Genomic DNA, 16728 nt, shown 5'->3' on the forward strand with positions numbered 1-16728 from the left:
CTAAAAAAAATTTCGTCCCGAAATTTGTTGTTTCTTACATAAACATTTCTGGGTATTGTTCCCTCATTTTCTCCTCTAACTCCCATGTTGCCTCTTCTTGTCCATGGTGATTCCACAAAACTTTCACTGTTGAGATTGACTTGTTCCGTAACTGTTGTATCTTTTGATCAAGGATGGCTATAGGTTTCTCTTCATAGTTTAAATCTGGTGTTAGACTAACCTCTTCATAGTGGATTAGGTGCTTTGGGTCATAAATATATTTCCGGAGTTGAGATACATGAAACACGTTGTGTATATTCCCAAGGCTTGGTGGTAATGCCAAACGATATGCCACCGGACCTACTCCGTCAAGAATCTCGTATGGCCCGATGAAACGTGGCTTCAGTTTTCCTTTGATTCCAAACCTAGTTATCCCTTTAGAAGGAGATACCTTCAAAAACACCTTATCTCCAATGTTAAACTTCAACTCCGTCCGGCGTGCATCGGCGTAAGACTTTTGCCGATCTTGTGCCTCCTTGATTCTCAATCGGATTTTTCTCACAATCTCAATCATCTCATTTATCAAATCTGGACCTAGCATCTTTCTTTCACCAACTTCATCCCAATAGAGTGGTGATCTGCACTTCCTTCCATATAATGCCTCGTATGGTGCCATATCAATGGTAGCCTGGTAGCTATTATTGTATGCAAATTCTATCAAGGGCAAAATGGATTCCCAACTACCTCCTCTATCCAGTATGACTGCTCGTAACATATCTTCTAGGGTCTGAATCGTTCTTTCTGATTGTCCATCTGTTTGTGGATGAAATGCTATGCTAAAATTTAGCATTGAGCCCAGTTCCTTTTGTAAGCTTTTCCAAACCTTTGAGGTGAGTTTCGGATCTCGATCCGATGTGATTGTTATCGGGATTCCATGCAGGCGTATGATCTCTTGGACATACAATTGGGCTAACTTCTCTGACCCATAAGTGATATGAATGGGAATGAAATGAGCACACTTGGTAAGGCGGTCAACGATAACCCAAATAGCGGTATTTCCTTGTTTGGTTTTAGGCAGACCTGTTACAAAGTCCATTGTTATATGATCCCATTTCCACTCAGGAATTTCTAAAGGTTGCAATTTCCCATAAGGTCGTTGGTGCAGTGCCTTAACTTGCTGGCACGCTAGGCATCTTTCCACAAACATGGTAACGCTTCTTTTCATACCACCCCACCAAAATTTTCTTTACAAATCTTGATACATCTTGGTGCTCCCTGGATGGGTAGTATACGGGGTGTCGTGAGCTTCACTCAAAATCTTATTTCTGAGCTCGTCATTATTTGGCACACAGATTCTTCCATCGAAGGTGAGAGCGTTGTCTGCTTCTTCCTTAAAACCCTTTTCATCACCAGATCGTACTTTTGCTCGAATTTTCTCCATGATGTCATCTTGTCTTTGTGCGTTAATTATTTGAGTTCTCAAATCTGGTTCCATCACTAAGGTGGCAATCCTTGCTTCTACTGTTTCAGGTGTTTGTACTACTTCCAACCCTATTTTGTCGAATTCTCGACATAGTTCTTCTTCTCGAGTGATCACCTTTGCCAATTGCTGGGATTTTCGACTAAGAGCATCGGCTACCACATTAGCCTTGTCTGGGTGATAGTTTATGCCACAACCATAATCTTTTACTAATTCAAGCCATCTTCTCTGTCGCATATTCAGTTCCTTTTGTTCAAAGAAGTATTTGAGACTCTTATGATCGGTGAAAATCTCACATCGAACTCCATAAAGATGGTGCCTCCATATTTTCAGAGCATGTACTACCGCGGCTAATTCCAAATCATGTGTTGGGTAATTCATCTCATGGGGCCTCAGTTTCCGTGACGCATAAGCAATTACTTTCCCATTTTGCATCAACACACAACCCAAACCACTCTTTGAGGCATCAGTGTAAACTACATAGTTCGTTCCTGACTCAGGGACTGCTAATACCGGAGCTGTTGTTAATTTTTCCTTCAGTAGTTGGAAGCTGTGTTCGCATTCTGACGTCCACACAAACTTGATGCCCTTTTTAAGTTGTTGCGTCATTGGCCTAGCAATCTTGGAGAAACCTTCAATGAACCTTCTGTAGTAGCCGGCCAACCCCAGAAAGCTTCGAATTTCATTAGGTGTGGTTGGTGATTTCCAGTTTTGTATAGCCTCCACTTTTGCTGGATCCACTCGAATGCCTTCAGCAGTTATCATATGTCCAAGGAAGTTTACCTCATTTAGCCAAAATTCACATTTGCTAAATTTTGCATAGAGCTTTTCAGTCCTCAAGGTTTCTAATGCAACTCTGAGATGTTCCTCATGTTCCTTTACACCCTTCGAGTAGATGAGTATATCGTCTATGAAAACCAGGACGAACTTATCCAGATAGGGATGGAATACGCGATTCATGAGATCCATAAATACAGCAGGGGCATTAGTCAATCCAAAAGGCATTACTAAAAATTCATAGTGACCATATCGGGTGCGAAAAGCCGTTTTGGGTACATCTTCTGGCCGAATCTTTAACTGATGATAGCCAGATCTTAAATCCATTTTGGAGAACACACTAGCACCTCTGAGTTGATCGAACAAATCGTCTATCCTCGGCAGTGGGTATTTATTCTTGAGTGTTAGCTTGTTCAGTTCCCGATAGTCAATACACATTCTTAGCGATCCATCCTTCTTTTTGATAAAAAGTACAGGAGCTCCCCATGGTGATGCGCTAGGTCTGATAAAGCCTAGGTCCATGAGTTCCTGTAACTGTATCTTGAGTTCTCCCAACTCCTTTGCCGCCATCCGATATGGTGCTTTGGATATTGGGGCAGATCCAGGTTCCAAATCAATGTTAAATTCCAGTTGTCTATCAGGTGGTAACCCAGGTAGAGCATCAGGAAACACGTCCGGAAACTCACACACGACGTTCACATCCCCAATTTTTATTTCTTTCTTATGTTCCTCGTTCAGGTAAACGAGGTACGCGGGACACCCTTTTCTTATTAATTTTGTTACTTGTAAGGCAGAGATTATGGATTTTCGTTTATTCATGGGGACCCCATAGAAACTTGTTTGTTCTTCACTTGTATCTTGAAAGAAAATTTTTCTTTCCTTGCATTGGATGGTAACATGGTTTTTAGTCAACCAATCCATTCCTAGTATAAGGTCAACCTCACACATCTTCAGGACCTTCAAATTACTAACTAGGATCTTATGTTCTCCCAACAAGACTTCTATATTCGAGCAAGTTCGAGTGGTTTCTATAATTCCCCCGACGGGTGATGTTACCTTAATTTTATATTTAGCTAGTTCAGTCGTCAGTTTCAAGGTATCAACACAAGAGTCCGATATAAAAGAATGTGAAGCTCCAGTATCAAATAATAAAATGACAGGCATGTCAAGTAGCATGGCCATACCTGCCAGATTTCCTTTCTCTCCCTCAGGCTGCCCCCGCCTCAACGCGTAGGCCCTGGCCTGTGTTGGAAGCCTCACTTGCGGATGTTGCGGACGTTGTGGGGGTTGTTGCTGTCCTCTCTGAGGTTGTGCATTTACCGCCCGTAGCTAGGAGTGTTGTGCTAGTGGATAGGGTCTTGTACCCCTTCCATAAGACTTGGTTGGACAATCTTTAGCAAAATGACCAATTTTACCACACTTATAACAAGATTCAGTCCCGGCTCTACATATCCCATTATGTATCTTGTTACAATTGGAGCATGGAATTGGACTTGGCCGGCCTCCTGCTGAATTGAAAGTAAATTGTCTCGGAAAGTTCTGCGCACGATCTTGGCCATACCATGGTTTCTTTTGTTCATATTGAGTTCGATTACCATCCCACTTCCTTTTGTCTCCTGGACTTTGAATTTGAGCACGTGGCGGTGGTACAATAGGCATAGGTTTCTCTACTGGCATCGCTGACTCAATGGCAAGCGCTCGTCTAAGAGATTCGGAATAAGATAACCCACCATGGCTTGCCAGTGCCATTCTTATTTCATGTCTTAACCCACCACAAACTTTTTCAGCCATTTTCTCCTCCGTGTTAACCTGATCTGGGGCATATCTAGACATGTCAGTGAATATACGCTCGTAACCTGTTACCGACATCCTCCCTTGTTTCAGATTATAAAATTCCATTTCCTTATTCTTCCGGTAACTTTTGGGAATATATTTCTCATAGAATCCTTCTTTGAATTGCTCCCAGGTCATATTAGTTAACTCTTGAGCCCCCATTATTTTTTTCCGTGCCTCCCACCAGTAATCTGCTGACCCTTTTAATTGGAAAGGCACACAACTTAAACGCTCTTGATCTGTGAAGTGAAATAAGTCAAAAATGCGTTCAATTATACGTATCCAAGTCTCTGCATCCATCGGATCACCCATCCCATCGAATATTGGTGGTTTTTGTTTCAAGAACATCTCTTCTTTTCTTCGACCCGGCGCTAGAGGTGGTGGGGGTGGTGGAGTTATTTCGCGTTGTTCCTCAAATTCTTCATGTTCGGGTGGTGGCACTATTCCAATTCCTCTTCCTCTCCCTCTCCCTCGAGGTCGCCCAACTCTCCTTGGTGGCATTCTAAATTGACAAAAACATTTTTTTTCTGATAAGTCTTTACATATATGTATATATGCGATAAAATCATTTAAATTGAGAAAAAGAAAGAAAAATAAATAAATAAATGTTGTTTGTATTGTGTCAAACTAAAATTGTTCAACAATACAATCAAATCAAACAACACTAATAAAGATAATGAAGTCATTGAAAATATGTACATATATATACATCTGAAAATTGCCCTTTTGGATAACCAAAAAGGACTTTTTGTACAAATATAGGTTTACAAGCATCATGCGACTATCCAAAATATCGTCAAAACCTAAATATGAAGCACATGTACCCATATATGCATCATACAAAAAGTAGTAGCTACTATACACCAGACAAAAACACATATCATAATAGTCTCATAACGGATACAGTGACAGATCTACTCTACTACTAAGGAGTTGTAGGTTTCGTGACACTGACTTCTGACTTGCAGGTCGGACCTTCTTCTGGCTCTTCTTCAAAGTCTTCATCATCAGAACTGCTAATGATGATGGCAGTCATACGACTCCCTCCTGGCCTATATCGTCCACGAGTCATCTCATCAAAATGACTAACTATCCATGCATTGAACTTGAGTTCTTCTGAAGTCGGCAGGTGGAAAGAGACCGGAGAAGTCCTCTCAACTGGAGATACACGTGGGATTGCAGGTAAAGGCTGTAAACGACCAGTGCCCACCGTAGCTGGCTGATCGTTTAAGTCGATGGGAGTACGAGCTGGGGCCTTGCCCCGTCTGCGCCTCTTTGCCGACGTGTCTGTCGTTGTAGCACGTCCCATAGGTGCCTGGGCCTCAGGGATCCTCACTGGTGACCACCTCAAGGGTGACCATCTTCTTTCACCCGACAGTGGCCGTGACGGGCCTGCCTCAGCATCATATCGTGCCCTATGTCCCCAAGTAACGGGCCAAGGAGAAGGTGGCATCATACCAGGCATGATACTCGGCTGACCCGGAAGTATAGATCCTCCTGCTGGGATTGGGTCACCGGGTAATATATATGGTCCTAGAGGAGCATGTTTGTAAACAGTATAGCACAATTGAATTTCCCCTAAGAAGCGGAGGAAATCACCTGTGTACACAAAGCGTGGCCTACGATAGAAAATATAATCCCTGGAGGTCATCCTAGCCCATTGCTGCCAAGTAGAAGGTAGTAGACTAATAAGTCGTGAAATCCCATCCATATCATCAACCCCGTACCGGTGGGCCCGTCTCCAGAGCTTGCCAAACCAAGCAAGAAATTCTCCTAGATCTTCCTTAAAGTGCATAGCACATTCCTCATACTCTTCTATCACATCTTCTGGGCTTTGTGTCGGTGACGTTCTCATCCTAGCAGTCAGTCGGAAAGGGGCCATCTACACTAAAACATTAGTCAATTCACATCTGTGCCACATAAGTATATCTATATCCATGATATTAAATTAAATTATGAAGAGATATGATAATATTCTATTGCCTCAAGATTCCATACTTAAGTTTCGTGACTTGGTTACTTTCTATTTGTTATAATCTCCCATTTATGGTTACTTTTCGCTCAGAAAAGCGAAAGATTGTAATAGCTTATTTTCTTCTTCAACCCGATTTCTCGTTCTTTATTCTTTCCTTCCATGATTACATAATTTGGCATTTGAATCACTCTTCTGGTTGAGTGCGATAGGTGAGAGTGTTGAGAGTTGATCGCCTTACAGTCTAGTGGAAAAGAATCTAGACAGATGAATGAAAAGAAAAATGACACTAAGTTCAGGGCAGAAAAGAACTTGCTCTGATACCACTCTGTCACGCCCGCACTACCTAAGGATAGTATAGTACATAAATTCGTGACAAAAAGGGAAGGGTTAAGAGAAGTGGGGATGAGAACTAGGAATGAGCAATAACAAGCACAAACTCAATCTGAAGATTATCAAAATATCACATACTACATCCTGGAATACTTGATTAAAGGTTTATACAGGACCAAAAGATAGAGCTATGATGCAAAATAGGATTAGTAGTTCTAGGTTTCACAGCGGAAGTGAACAACTCAAAAAGAACTTTCTCTCAACACCCTCGCATCACCATTTTTGCAACTCAACCTGCACATTTAGAAATACATACAGGGCTGAGTACAGGAGTACTCAATGAACACAGTGCCGAAAGATACAATTATACATTGAAAGTATTGTCAAGTCATTACAGCAACACTCATGGATTTTTACTTAAAAGGCCCGAGCTTGCTAAAATTTTATTTTCCACCGCGGTCTAAGTTCCTTTACCATATCTTAACATTTGTGTACCGGGAAGGTGGCCACCTTCCACGACGGTCACATGACCGGCCAATAGCTCACGGTCCATTTGTGTACACTAGTCTAAGCAAGGTTTGCGGCCTTACTTAAACCCGAATTCGATTATAACATTTTTGGCATAACCAAGGCAGATAGGCATAAATCAATTATGACAGGACAATAACATTTTACGAGCATGAGTTTGGATTTATACCAAAACTCCTCTCGAAATTACTTTGGGATTTTTATCCACATTAGTATGTAGGATAGAAAGCTCACCTTATTCACTTTCCAAGATATTGGGATTTACTCTGTCTCAATGACAATTTCCTTCTGTTTCCTCCCTTTTCAATCAAAATGCAACCCAAGTTTAGCTATGAGGAATATTTTAATCTCAAGATATGCTACTAGTTCTTATCTTTTCATCTTTTATTTTTATATTACTAGTTAAGTTATTAATGCTTTTCGGAAAGAGGCTGGGGCACAACTATTTTTGTAGCAACAAATAAAACTTAAAATGGATTCCTTTAATTCATGCATGCATCTCAACTCTCAATTAAATAGTTGAACGCGCTTAACTATAGAAACTATAAAGGATAGGAATTTTTCATCCCTTCCCGATTTCAGACCCAACGAAGAGAGAGTAGCTCTCTCTCCCGAGAGCCCCTGCTGCCAAACCCCGTTGCCATGGCCGTTGTCGACAACACCTCTCTCTCTCCTAGCAGCCCTATGTTAAGGTTTCACACGTTACAACCGCTGACCCTCTTTTAAATTCTCTGACGCCGCGGAGCATGGACAAGGGACAGTCTCTCCGCCACTCGCCCACGCCTCGCGCCACTGAGCGACGATCAGCCCCAACTGACGCCGTCGCTCCAGCCTCGCCGTCCCACGGACGCGTGGCGGCTCGGTCGCATCAAAATCTTATCGCCGAAACCTTAACATGGAAGACTTCTATTCTCCGTTCCATCATCATACTATTATTCTCGATAACTTTCTTTTTTATCAAATTTTAAATCTTTAACATAACAATTAACTCTTTGGATAAGTTGGGAGGTTTCTATCTTTATTAGGGACGAAATTCTCATGGGGTTTGCCTGAGCGGTCATCTGAGGTGTTCCCGGAATCTGAGCCGAAACTACTCTTCAAAAGGTCCTCTAATTTATGTTGCTAATTAAAAAATCATGGGTTTATCAAGCATGTTGTAGGTATTATTTACTTTTTCAATTCAATTTCTATCTAAGGAATGAATACAAAACAAGAACTACCTTCTTTAAATAAAAATGAAGAGTTACGAAATATACCTTCTTCTCTTTCTAGATTTCTAGGAGTTATAGTATAGTTTGGAAATTTAGACGATGTCTTTTTGGTTTTATTTTAAAAGTGAGGAGATGAGGGACACATACCTATATATATACAAGATTCTAATGTTACACGTAGCTTAGGCCTAGTTGATGTGTATATTATTTGATACCTTAATAAGCATTGCTATAGTTAGATATAATGATGGCTTCTTTTTTTTTATTATTATCATCATTATCCCAAATTAATATTTAATGGATGTATAAGTTTGTTATTCCTTCCACTTTTATATTTTATGTGTTTTTTTTTTTATATTGAATACTAGAGTTTATCTAGATTCCCTATTCATCACATTAATCATATTATTGTTCAATTAAATATATCGACTACTATATTCAACGCTTAACTTTGGCCAACATAATTTTATTTTTATATTTAGTCAAAGTGTTGGTGTATATATATAAAAATATAGAGGTGTGCATATCTAATTAATTTATATTGAATTTCCGAACATGTATATGCGAGAGTTATATTTTCCTTTTTTGGGGTTATTATTAATTTATTTGAGTTAAGCATTTATTATAATTGGTGGCAACAACTTCGACACTAACAAATTACAACGAAACTTTCTACATGGCTCGCCCTGAACTCACAACTTTATCATACAACTGTATAAGGCTTCAAGTTCATAAAACCAAAATTTAGTTTTCAATTATTATTCATATAATACATATTTAGCCGTCACTTCTTACATTTATAATATCAAAAGTTCGGGTCATCACACACACACACACACACTCTCGGCCACACACACACACTCACATCCATGCATCCAAATTCACCGATTAATTTCCCCTTCACTCGTTCTAAATGCAATGTGGACTCAGAAACACCGATTAATCGGTTGAAGAAGAGAAGATTAATAATAGAAGTACCTTTTCTTGCAAAAACAAACGGTAGAAACAAGTAGAATCTTGATTCTTCAATGAATTCTTGAATTGCAGCTTCAATTCTTCTCCAAAAGATGAAGAATTAATGGAGAAAGTATAAGAAAAATTTGAGAGAGTGGGAGAAAGAGAGAGACCGAAAGTTGGGAGAGTGGGGGACGGTTTCTGTAGTGCTAGGGTTTTGATTTCTCTCCTCTTATTTATAGAGTGCAAGATATACTCCAATAATTAAATAATAAAGATTTGGGAGAGATTTGTTGGGGAAGTGGCGTTATTATAGTTGAGAAATAGGGGGTTTTCGAATTTCAAGCTATTTTAATAGCTTTTGATTTAAATTTGAATATTTCACGGAGTAGAATAAAATATCACGGAGCAAGAATAATAATAAAAAGTCTCCCCAATTTAATAGGAAAGTGGCGTGTGATTTGAGCCTTTCAAAGGGATTTAATTAAAAATCCTAATTAAATTAGGATATGGTAAGATCTTCTTAGATTTGGCAAGATATGCTAGGATATTTGAATTTAAATTATGGAAGAGAATCAATAAGGGATCAAATAATATAATAAAATAATCCCTTCTCCCATAATAAGGGAATTTCGAAAATCCCTCTAGGAATAACATAGATTTCGAAATTTTCATCAAATAAAAGGAATAATCGGACTTTGGATTTAATTTGGATAATTATCCCAAGCAATAATTAAATCCAAGAAAAATAGGATTTCATTCCAATAAATAGGAGGGTCGAAAATTCCACATACTTAAATAAAATGCTCCTATTAAATTCTCACTCATCCCTTAGGATAATAATTCACCACAAATATTATTTCCTCCCACATCAAAATATCCACATTTTTCAAAAATCATCTCCACTTCACATTTTCAAACGACTTTGACCATTCCACGGCCACGTCATATTTTCCACAATGTTGACTATTCAATAGCCACGTCACATATTCAACAAGTTGACCATTCAACTCAATCTCAACTCAAAATCGCAATTAGGTCACATAGAATATTGCAATTAATTCACGCATCAATTAATTCCACATATCATAGCATTAAAAGCATTTAATGCAAAATTTCCACGTCACAAAAATTAGGGTTCGAAAAAGCGGGGCGTTACATCCTACCACCCTTAAAAGAAATTTCGTCCCGAAATTTGGTACCTTCATGGAAAAAGTTCCGAGTACATTTCCATCATTTTATCCTCGAGCTCCCACGTGGCTTCCTCGTAATCGTGGTTTCTCCAAAGTACTTTCACGCTAGCAATGGATTTGTTCCGCAAGATTTGAACCTTACGGTCCAAGATCATCTGTGGTCGCTCCTCGTAACTCAAATCCGGATTCAAAGCAACTTCTTCATAGTGAATCACGTGTTTCGGGTCGAACACGTACTTCCGCAACTGTGACACATGGAACACGTTGTGTACGTTCCCAAAGTTCGGCGGTAGCGCTAATCGATAGGCTACGGGTCCCATTCCTTCGAGAATTTCATAAGGACCGATAAATCGTGGTTTCAACTTTCCCTTAACACCAAAACGCGTTATCCCTTTCGACGGGGATACCTTGAGAAATACTTTATCACCGACTTGAAATTGTAAGTCAGTCCGTCGGACGTCAGTGTAAGACTTTTGTCTATCCTGGGCTTCCTTCATTCTCACACGAATTTGTCGAACGATTTCAATCATCTCCTCGACTGCATCGGGTCCAAGTACCCTTCGTTCGCCAACTTCATTCCAGTAGAGCGGTGATCTACACTTTCTCCCGTAGAGTGCCTCATAAGGCGCCATGTTAATCGTTGCTTGGAAGCTATTATTGTAAGCGAATTCAATCAACGGTAGTGCGGTCTCCCAACTTCCGCCTCGGTCGAGCACCACGGCTCTTAGCATATCCTCGAGAGTTTGTATCGTCCTCTCGGATTGTCCATCGGACTGCGGGTGAAATGCCATGCTAAAGTTCAAACGTGTTCCAAGCTCGCGCTGTAGACTAATCTAAAATTTTGATGTGAACTTCGGGTCACGATCAGACGTAATCGTCACTGGGACTCCATGCAATCGCACGATCTCTCGTATGTAGATACGCGCTAGTCTATCCGATCCATGCGTTATCGGAATCGGTATGAAATGCGCACATTTGGTGAATCGATCCACAATCACCCAAATGGCGGTGTTTCCTTTGAGAGTCTTTGGCAAAGCCGTCACGAAATCCATGGTGATGTGCTCTCACTTCCACTCGGGTATTTCCAACGGTTGTAGTTTTCCATAAGGTCGTTGATGTAAAGCTTTCACCTGTTGGCAGGCTAAGCAACGCTCCACAAATGTTGCGATATCTTTCTTCATGCCATTCCACCAAAATGACTTCTTCAAGTCTTGGTACATCTTCGTGCTTCCAGGGTGAGCAGTGTATGGAGTCTCATGAGCTTCACTCATGATCTCATTCTTGAGTTCCTCGTTGTCGGGCACGCATAGTCTTCCTTCAAAGATGAGGGCATTGTCGGACTCCTCACTAAAACTTCCCGATTTGCCTGTTCTCACTTCCACTCGAATTTCTTCGAGTTTCGCATCCATTCGTTGCGCTGCAACGATTCTCGTTTTCAAATCTGGTTCCACCACTAAGGTGGCGATTCGTCTTTCCATTGTTTCAGGTGCCCTTATTACTTCCAATCGCAATTCCTAAACTCTCGTATCAAACTTTCCTCTTCCGAGCCACCTTCGTTGTCGCATGTTCAAGTCCTTCTGCTCGAAGAAATATTTCAAGCTCTTGTGGTCCGTAAAGATTTCACATCGAACTCTGTAGAGATGATGCCTCCAAATCTTTAGGGCGTGTACCACTGCTGCTAGCTCTAAATCGTGCGTTGGGTAATTCAGCTCGTGCGGTCTCAACTGTCGTGACGCGTAGGCGATCACCTTGTTGTTTTGCATCAACACGCATCCTAGTCCAACCTTCGAAGCATCGGTGTAGACTACGTAGTTCACTCCAGATTCTGGCACGGCTAACACCGGCGCGGTTGTCAACTTCTTCTTCAAGAGTTGAAAGCTTGCTTCACACTCTGGGGTCCAATTCACCTTGACTCCCTTCTTAAGTTGTTGCGTCATTGGTCTCGCTATCTTGGAGAACCCTTCTATAAACCTTCGGTAGTATCCTGCCAAGCCTAGGAAACTCCGAATCTCGTTTGGGGTTGATGGTGACTTCCATTGTTGCACCGCTTCAACTTTGGCGGGGTCCACTCTGATTCCTTCTGCCGATACAATGTGTCCAAGAAAGTTTATTTCTTTCAGCCAAAATTCACACTTGCTAAATTTGGCGTATAACTTCTTGTTTCTCAAAGTCTCTAAAGCGATCCGTAGATGCTCCTCATGCTCCTTTTCGTTCCTCGAGTAGACTAAAACTTCATCGATAAATACTAGGACGAATTTATCCAAGTACGGGTGGAATATTCGATTCATCAAATCCATGAATACCGCTTGGGGCATTCGTTAGGACGAACGGCATTACAACGAACTCGTAGTGTCCATATCTTGTACGAAACGCAGTCTTCGGTATGTCCTCCCTTCGAACTCTTAGTTGATGATATCCGGACCTCAAGTCCATCTTCGAAAACACTCCGGCTCCTGGAAGTTGATCGAACAGGTCATCGATCCTCGACAGTGGATACTTGTTCTTAAGGGTCAATTTGTTTAATTCTCCATAATCGATGCACATCCTCATCGATCCATCCTTCTTCTTTACGAAAAGTACTGGTGCGCCCCACGGCGAGACACTAGGCCTAACGAAACCTAGGTCCATGAGCTCTTGAAGTTGTATCTTGAGTTCCTCTAATTCCTTAGGCGTCATTCGGTACGGTGCCTTAGACACAGGTGCGGCTCCTGGTTCGAGGTCGATTGTGAACTCCAATTGTCGATCTGGCGGCGATCCAGGTAACACTTCAAAAAAAAACATCTGGAAATTCTCGCACGACAGCGACGTCTTTCACTCTCCTTTCCTCCTTCTCCTCTTCGTGGAGATAGACAAGATGTGCGGGACGTCCTTTCTTCATCATCGCGGTAGCTTACAGCGCAAAGATTATAGAGGTTCGTCGGTTCATCGAGATTCAATGGTATATGGTGGGTTCCTTTCCTGGAGCTTATAGAGATATTTCTCTCTCCTTACAACGAATCGTCGCAAAATTTGTAGTCAACCATTCCATCCCTAAGATTATATCGATATCCTCCATCGTCATAACTTGCATATCGTGAGCGACTAACTTAAATTCTCCCATAAAAATTTCTACGTTCGAGCATGTTCGAGAGATTTCTATCGTTCCTCCTACTGGTGAGGACACCATCATCTTCTCTCTAAGCATCCGATTACAACAAATATCCAGATTTTCTGCTTCGTTATTCATGCATGGATCATCAGCTATTCGTACACATATTTCCTTTCTCAAGAGATTGTTGTTTAAGTTCGATCTTCTAGCAACTTGTGACAGGTAGTTCGTTGTTGCAGAATATCTAACGTCTCGTTTATTGGTTATGTCGACGTTTTTAGTTGGTGTATAAATTTCCGCGCATGACTGGCCATTGGAACTTATTCCTCGTGTGTCTCCAAAAGCACAACTCTAATATTTCCTTGAGTCTAGTATCAGAAATTTGAAAATTGATCAAACAGTCTTACTTGGATAGAAACTGATTTCAACTCGAAAAAGCACCACAAAATGTCTTTCATCGGAAGGCTCCAAACTTAAACAAGCAAACAAGAATAATGTTTCTAGCTCGACACTTTCAAATCTCATCATTGACAATTGGTTTGAAACAAAGCAAAGACTAAGTTCCATTGAACTTAACTCGTCCATTTTGAGAATTTAAATGGTTTTAGAAGGATCATGTAAAACCCATAGAGCTTGAGAATTTACTTCTGACGAGAGTTCGAAAGAACATGAGGTAGGTCATGGAAACATGATGAAACTGCAATAAATCTCAAATTCCATAGCAGACTGCCCGATCAAAATTTGCAAAAATTCTGGACAGCAATGAATGATATCGTTCAAACATGTCAAAGCCTAAAACAATCAGTCGCGGCAGAATTTAGAAACATAAACAAATGTCATGAAGTAGCACTATCAATGGTTCAATGACATCATGTTATTGAAAAATGAAATCACATCAATGGATTCACGGGTTTGTTGAGGGCAACTCAAAGTGATTGGAACTTTTCAGAAAATTAACACGATCAAACCCGTTAACGAAGGAGAGAACATCATAGCCTCAACTTGGTGTTGGCGAAAGAAAAATCATTGAGCTACAAAGAATTTCACTTCTGCAAGAACGAACTGGCGAAATGAAGAGGTGAACAAAATTCCAAGTAGAATATTCCATCATTTGAATAAATCAGGTCTGGAGATGTGATCATACTAAAGGTCATAACTGCAAACAACTTTAGGATCAAAGTTCAATGACGGAGGCTCGTAAAATTAAATATCGTCCTTATGAATGACGAATAAAAAAAGACCACTCAATCCAGATGTCCAAAGTTACAAGGGCAAACACCAAATTTTCAAGCCAAGTGAGTCATGACTCGTTATAGGAAAAGAAATAATGGATATCACTTGCAAATTGTGAATCAACCAAGGCGTTTAAATAGACAATGGCTCACGGTTATTCAAAATGTCCTGAAAAGAACTTAGGATCCAAGTAAGTACTGTTGATTTAAAAATCGGTCATTCAAGCTACGAAGGTCGCACTCTCTCGCACATTTTTCGCGAGCATGAACGTGGTAACATCATTCTATGGAACCGTGGATTCCAAATTGAGATTCATCGTATCATCGAAATGAATAACTATTTTTGATGGTCGCATCTTCAAAGTCTTCTTCTTGCCATGCCACATGGTCATTTTCGATTGCCATTATACACGCGATCTTAATGTGTCACAAGCGTCGTCGTATTTGTGTCGCGTCGCCACTTTGGCAGGGTATGCAAGACTGCATAGTTTTATTAGCTCTTAGGTATGATCTCACAATTGTAAGGATACACCAAGTTCAACATATATATATTTTCGTTGGTTTTGTCACTCAGGAAAGTGATATTGCAGTTGTCATCTTGCAACTGAGTTTTAGCACGTTCAGTCTGGCCTACTTCTTAGGCACTCTATAATTTCAAGCATAGCTTGAAGTCTCACACTTCAACGTATATTCGATCATTACTTAAATGCTATTCAAGCTTCATAGGGCTTCTACGTTCGCAACAAAGTTCACAAATTTCACATTTCACTCTCGAAGTGATTCTAGACGATACCTTGTACTTCATTGGTCATAGATTATCACCACATGAAACTTCATTCATATATTGCACAATCAAACATGTTTTTCATATAACCCATTTGGTGTTTCATAACAAGCATCGTAAATCGATATATGTGAATAGCAACACTCAGTCAATCAATCATTCATGGAATCGCATTTCATAAATCATGCAGTTCATGCGCATCAACATCACAATCACAATTCGCAACCACACGCATATCATGCTTTGCCTTTCACAGTTTCATAGTCATGAAATTTCAACCACATATGCACAAAGTTTTGTCGTTCATGGAAGCAACATGTATTTCCTTCAAGTTAATTCTTTAGTTTCGCCGAAGTGATAACAAATCTCAACATCAACCAATACAAGTTCACAATCATACTTCAATATCCATCACATTCAACGGCTTCATGCCTCACTGTTAAAAACAATTTGTATATTCTCATAATGTCTCCCATTTCATATCTTCACAACATTTTCCAAAAGCCATAGTATTTACTTCCTATTTCCCATAGGAGTTGTTTCGTAGCAGCCAAGTAATCACAATCATATAGGATTTCATTCATCCAAGCACATAAAGACTAACACATATTTGCCGATTTTCTTTATCGAGAAAAATACAAGTTCACTTGCACAACATCATTCATCATTCTTGGCATAGTCGCAATTAGCAAATTCATATCCACGCATATACATCATTTCACACTTCCAAGCAATATTTTCAAAGACGCCATATTAACTTCGATTCCCATTGAAATATTTTCATTTACACCAGAGTAATATTCCCATCGCAATTTCCAACATTTCACAAACTCAAATCAATACTCATCGAGATACTTGTTACCTCATTCTTCGTGGTTGAGCGGAGACGCGTCGTGGTGTTGAGTCTTCGACGATGATTATTTAATCAATTTCCCCAAATTTCAGATTTTATTTCAACAAGACTCTTGGGTCCAGAGCGGAAAGAACTGAGGCTCTGATACCAACTGTAACAGCCCGACATTTCTAGGGTATAATAAATGCAGCGACTGCTACTTAGGCGAACTTAAAAACAACAAGAACAGAGACTAGGGTTTCAATTAAAGAGATTTACCCTAGCAATTAATGAAGATCAAGGCAATAAGTCAACGGCTAACTTACGAGAATCAAGACTTAATAGATTAGGCTCAAAAGTCAAAGGTTTAGCATAAATCCAACAAACGCAATAATTCCCCTTAATCCAAAACAAAGAATTAAGTTCACCATAACCAAAGATAACAAGTTCAAAAATATTCAGCGGAAGCATATCAAGAGAAAGCGGAGCCATGTATGAAGACACGACTACACTTATAGTTCCAAACATCCAT

The 16728-nt window shown here is 40.2% G+C and overlaps 1 protein-coding gene across 1 annotated transcript; it reads right to left on the minus strand.

Annotated features, from left to right (window-relative positions):
• Nucleotides 1-4994: 4994 nt before the first annotated feature.
• On the minus strand, nucleotides 4995-5951 carry LOC148931247 (uncharacterized). Its single transcript, XM_089067941.1, has 2 exons — nucleotides 5528-5951; nucleotides 4995-5461 (listed from the first exon to the last, which is right to left on the minus strand). Exons 1-2 carry the CDS (start codon nucleotides 5949-5951, stop codon nucleotides 4995-4997), a joined length of 891 nt encoding a protein of 296 aa, XP_088924067.1.
• Between the last annotated feature and the right edge of the window lie 10777 nt (nucleotides 5952-16728).

Source organism: Salvia hispanica, chromosome 3 (assembly GCF_029641045.1).
Source record: "Salvia hispanica isolate PSC_SH4W2 chromosome 3, Shi_PSC_v1, whole genome shotgun sequence".
NCBI lineage: Eukaryota > Viridiplantae > Streptophyta > Magnoliopsida > Lamiales > Lamiaceae > Salvia > Salvia hispanica.

Bases quoted from the DNA above. Each gene is read 5' to 3' on its own strand.
- LOC148931247 (XM_089067941.1), bottom strand. From the start codon at position 5,951: ATGGCCCCTTTCCGACTGACTGCTAGGATGAGAACGTCACCGACACAA. The intron at 5,462-5,527 runs GTATGATGCCAC...ATGCTGAGGCAG, and splicing joins TCAGCCGAGTATCATGCCTG to GCCCGTCACGGCCACTGTCG.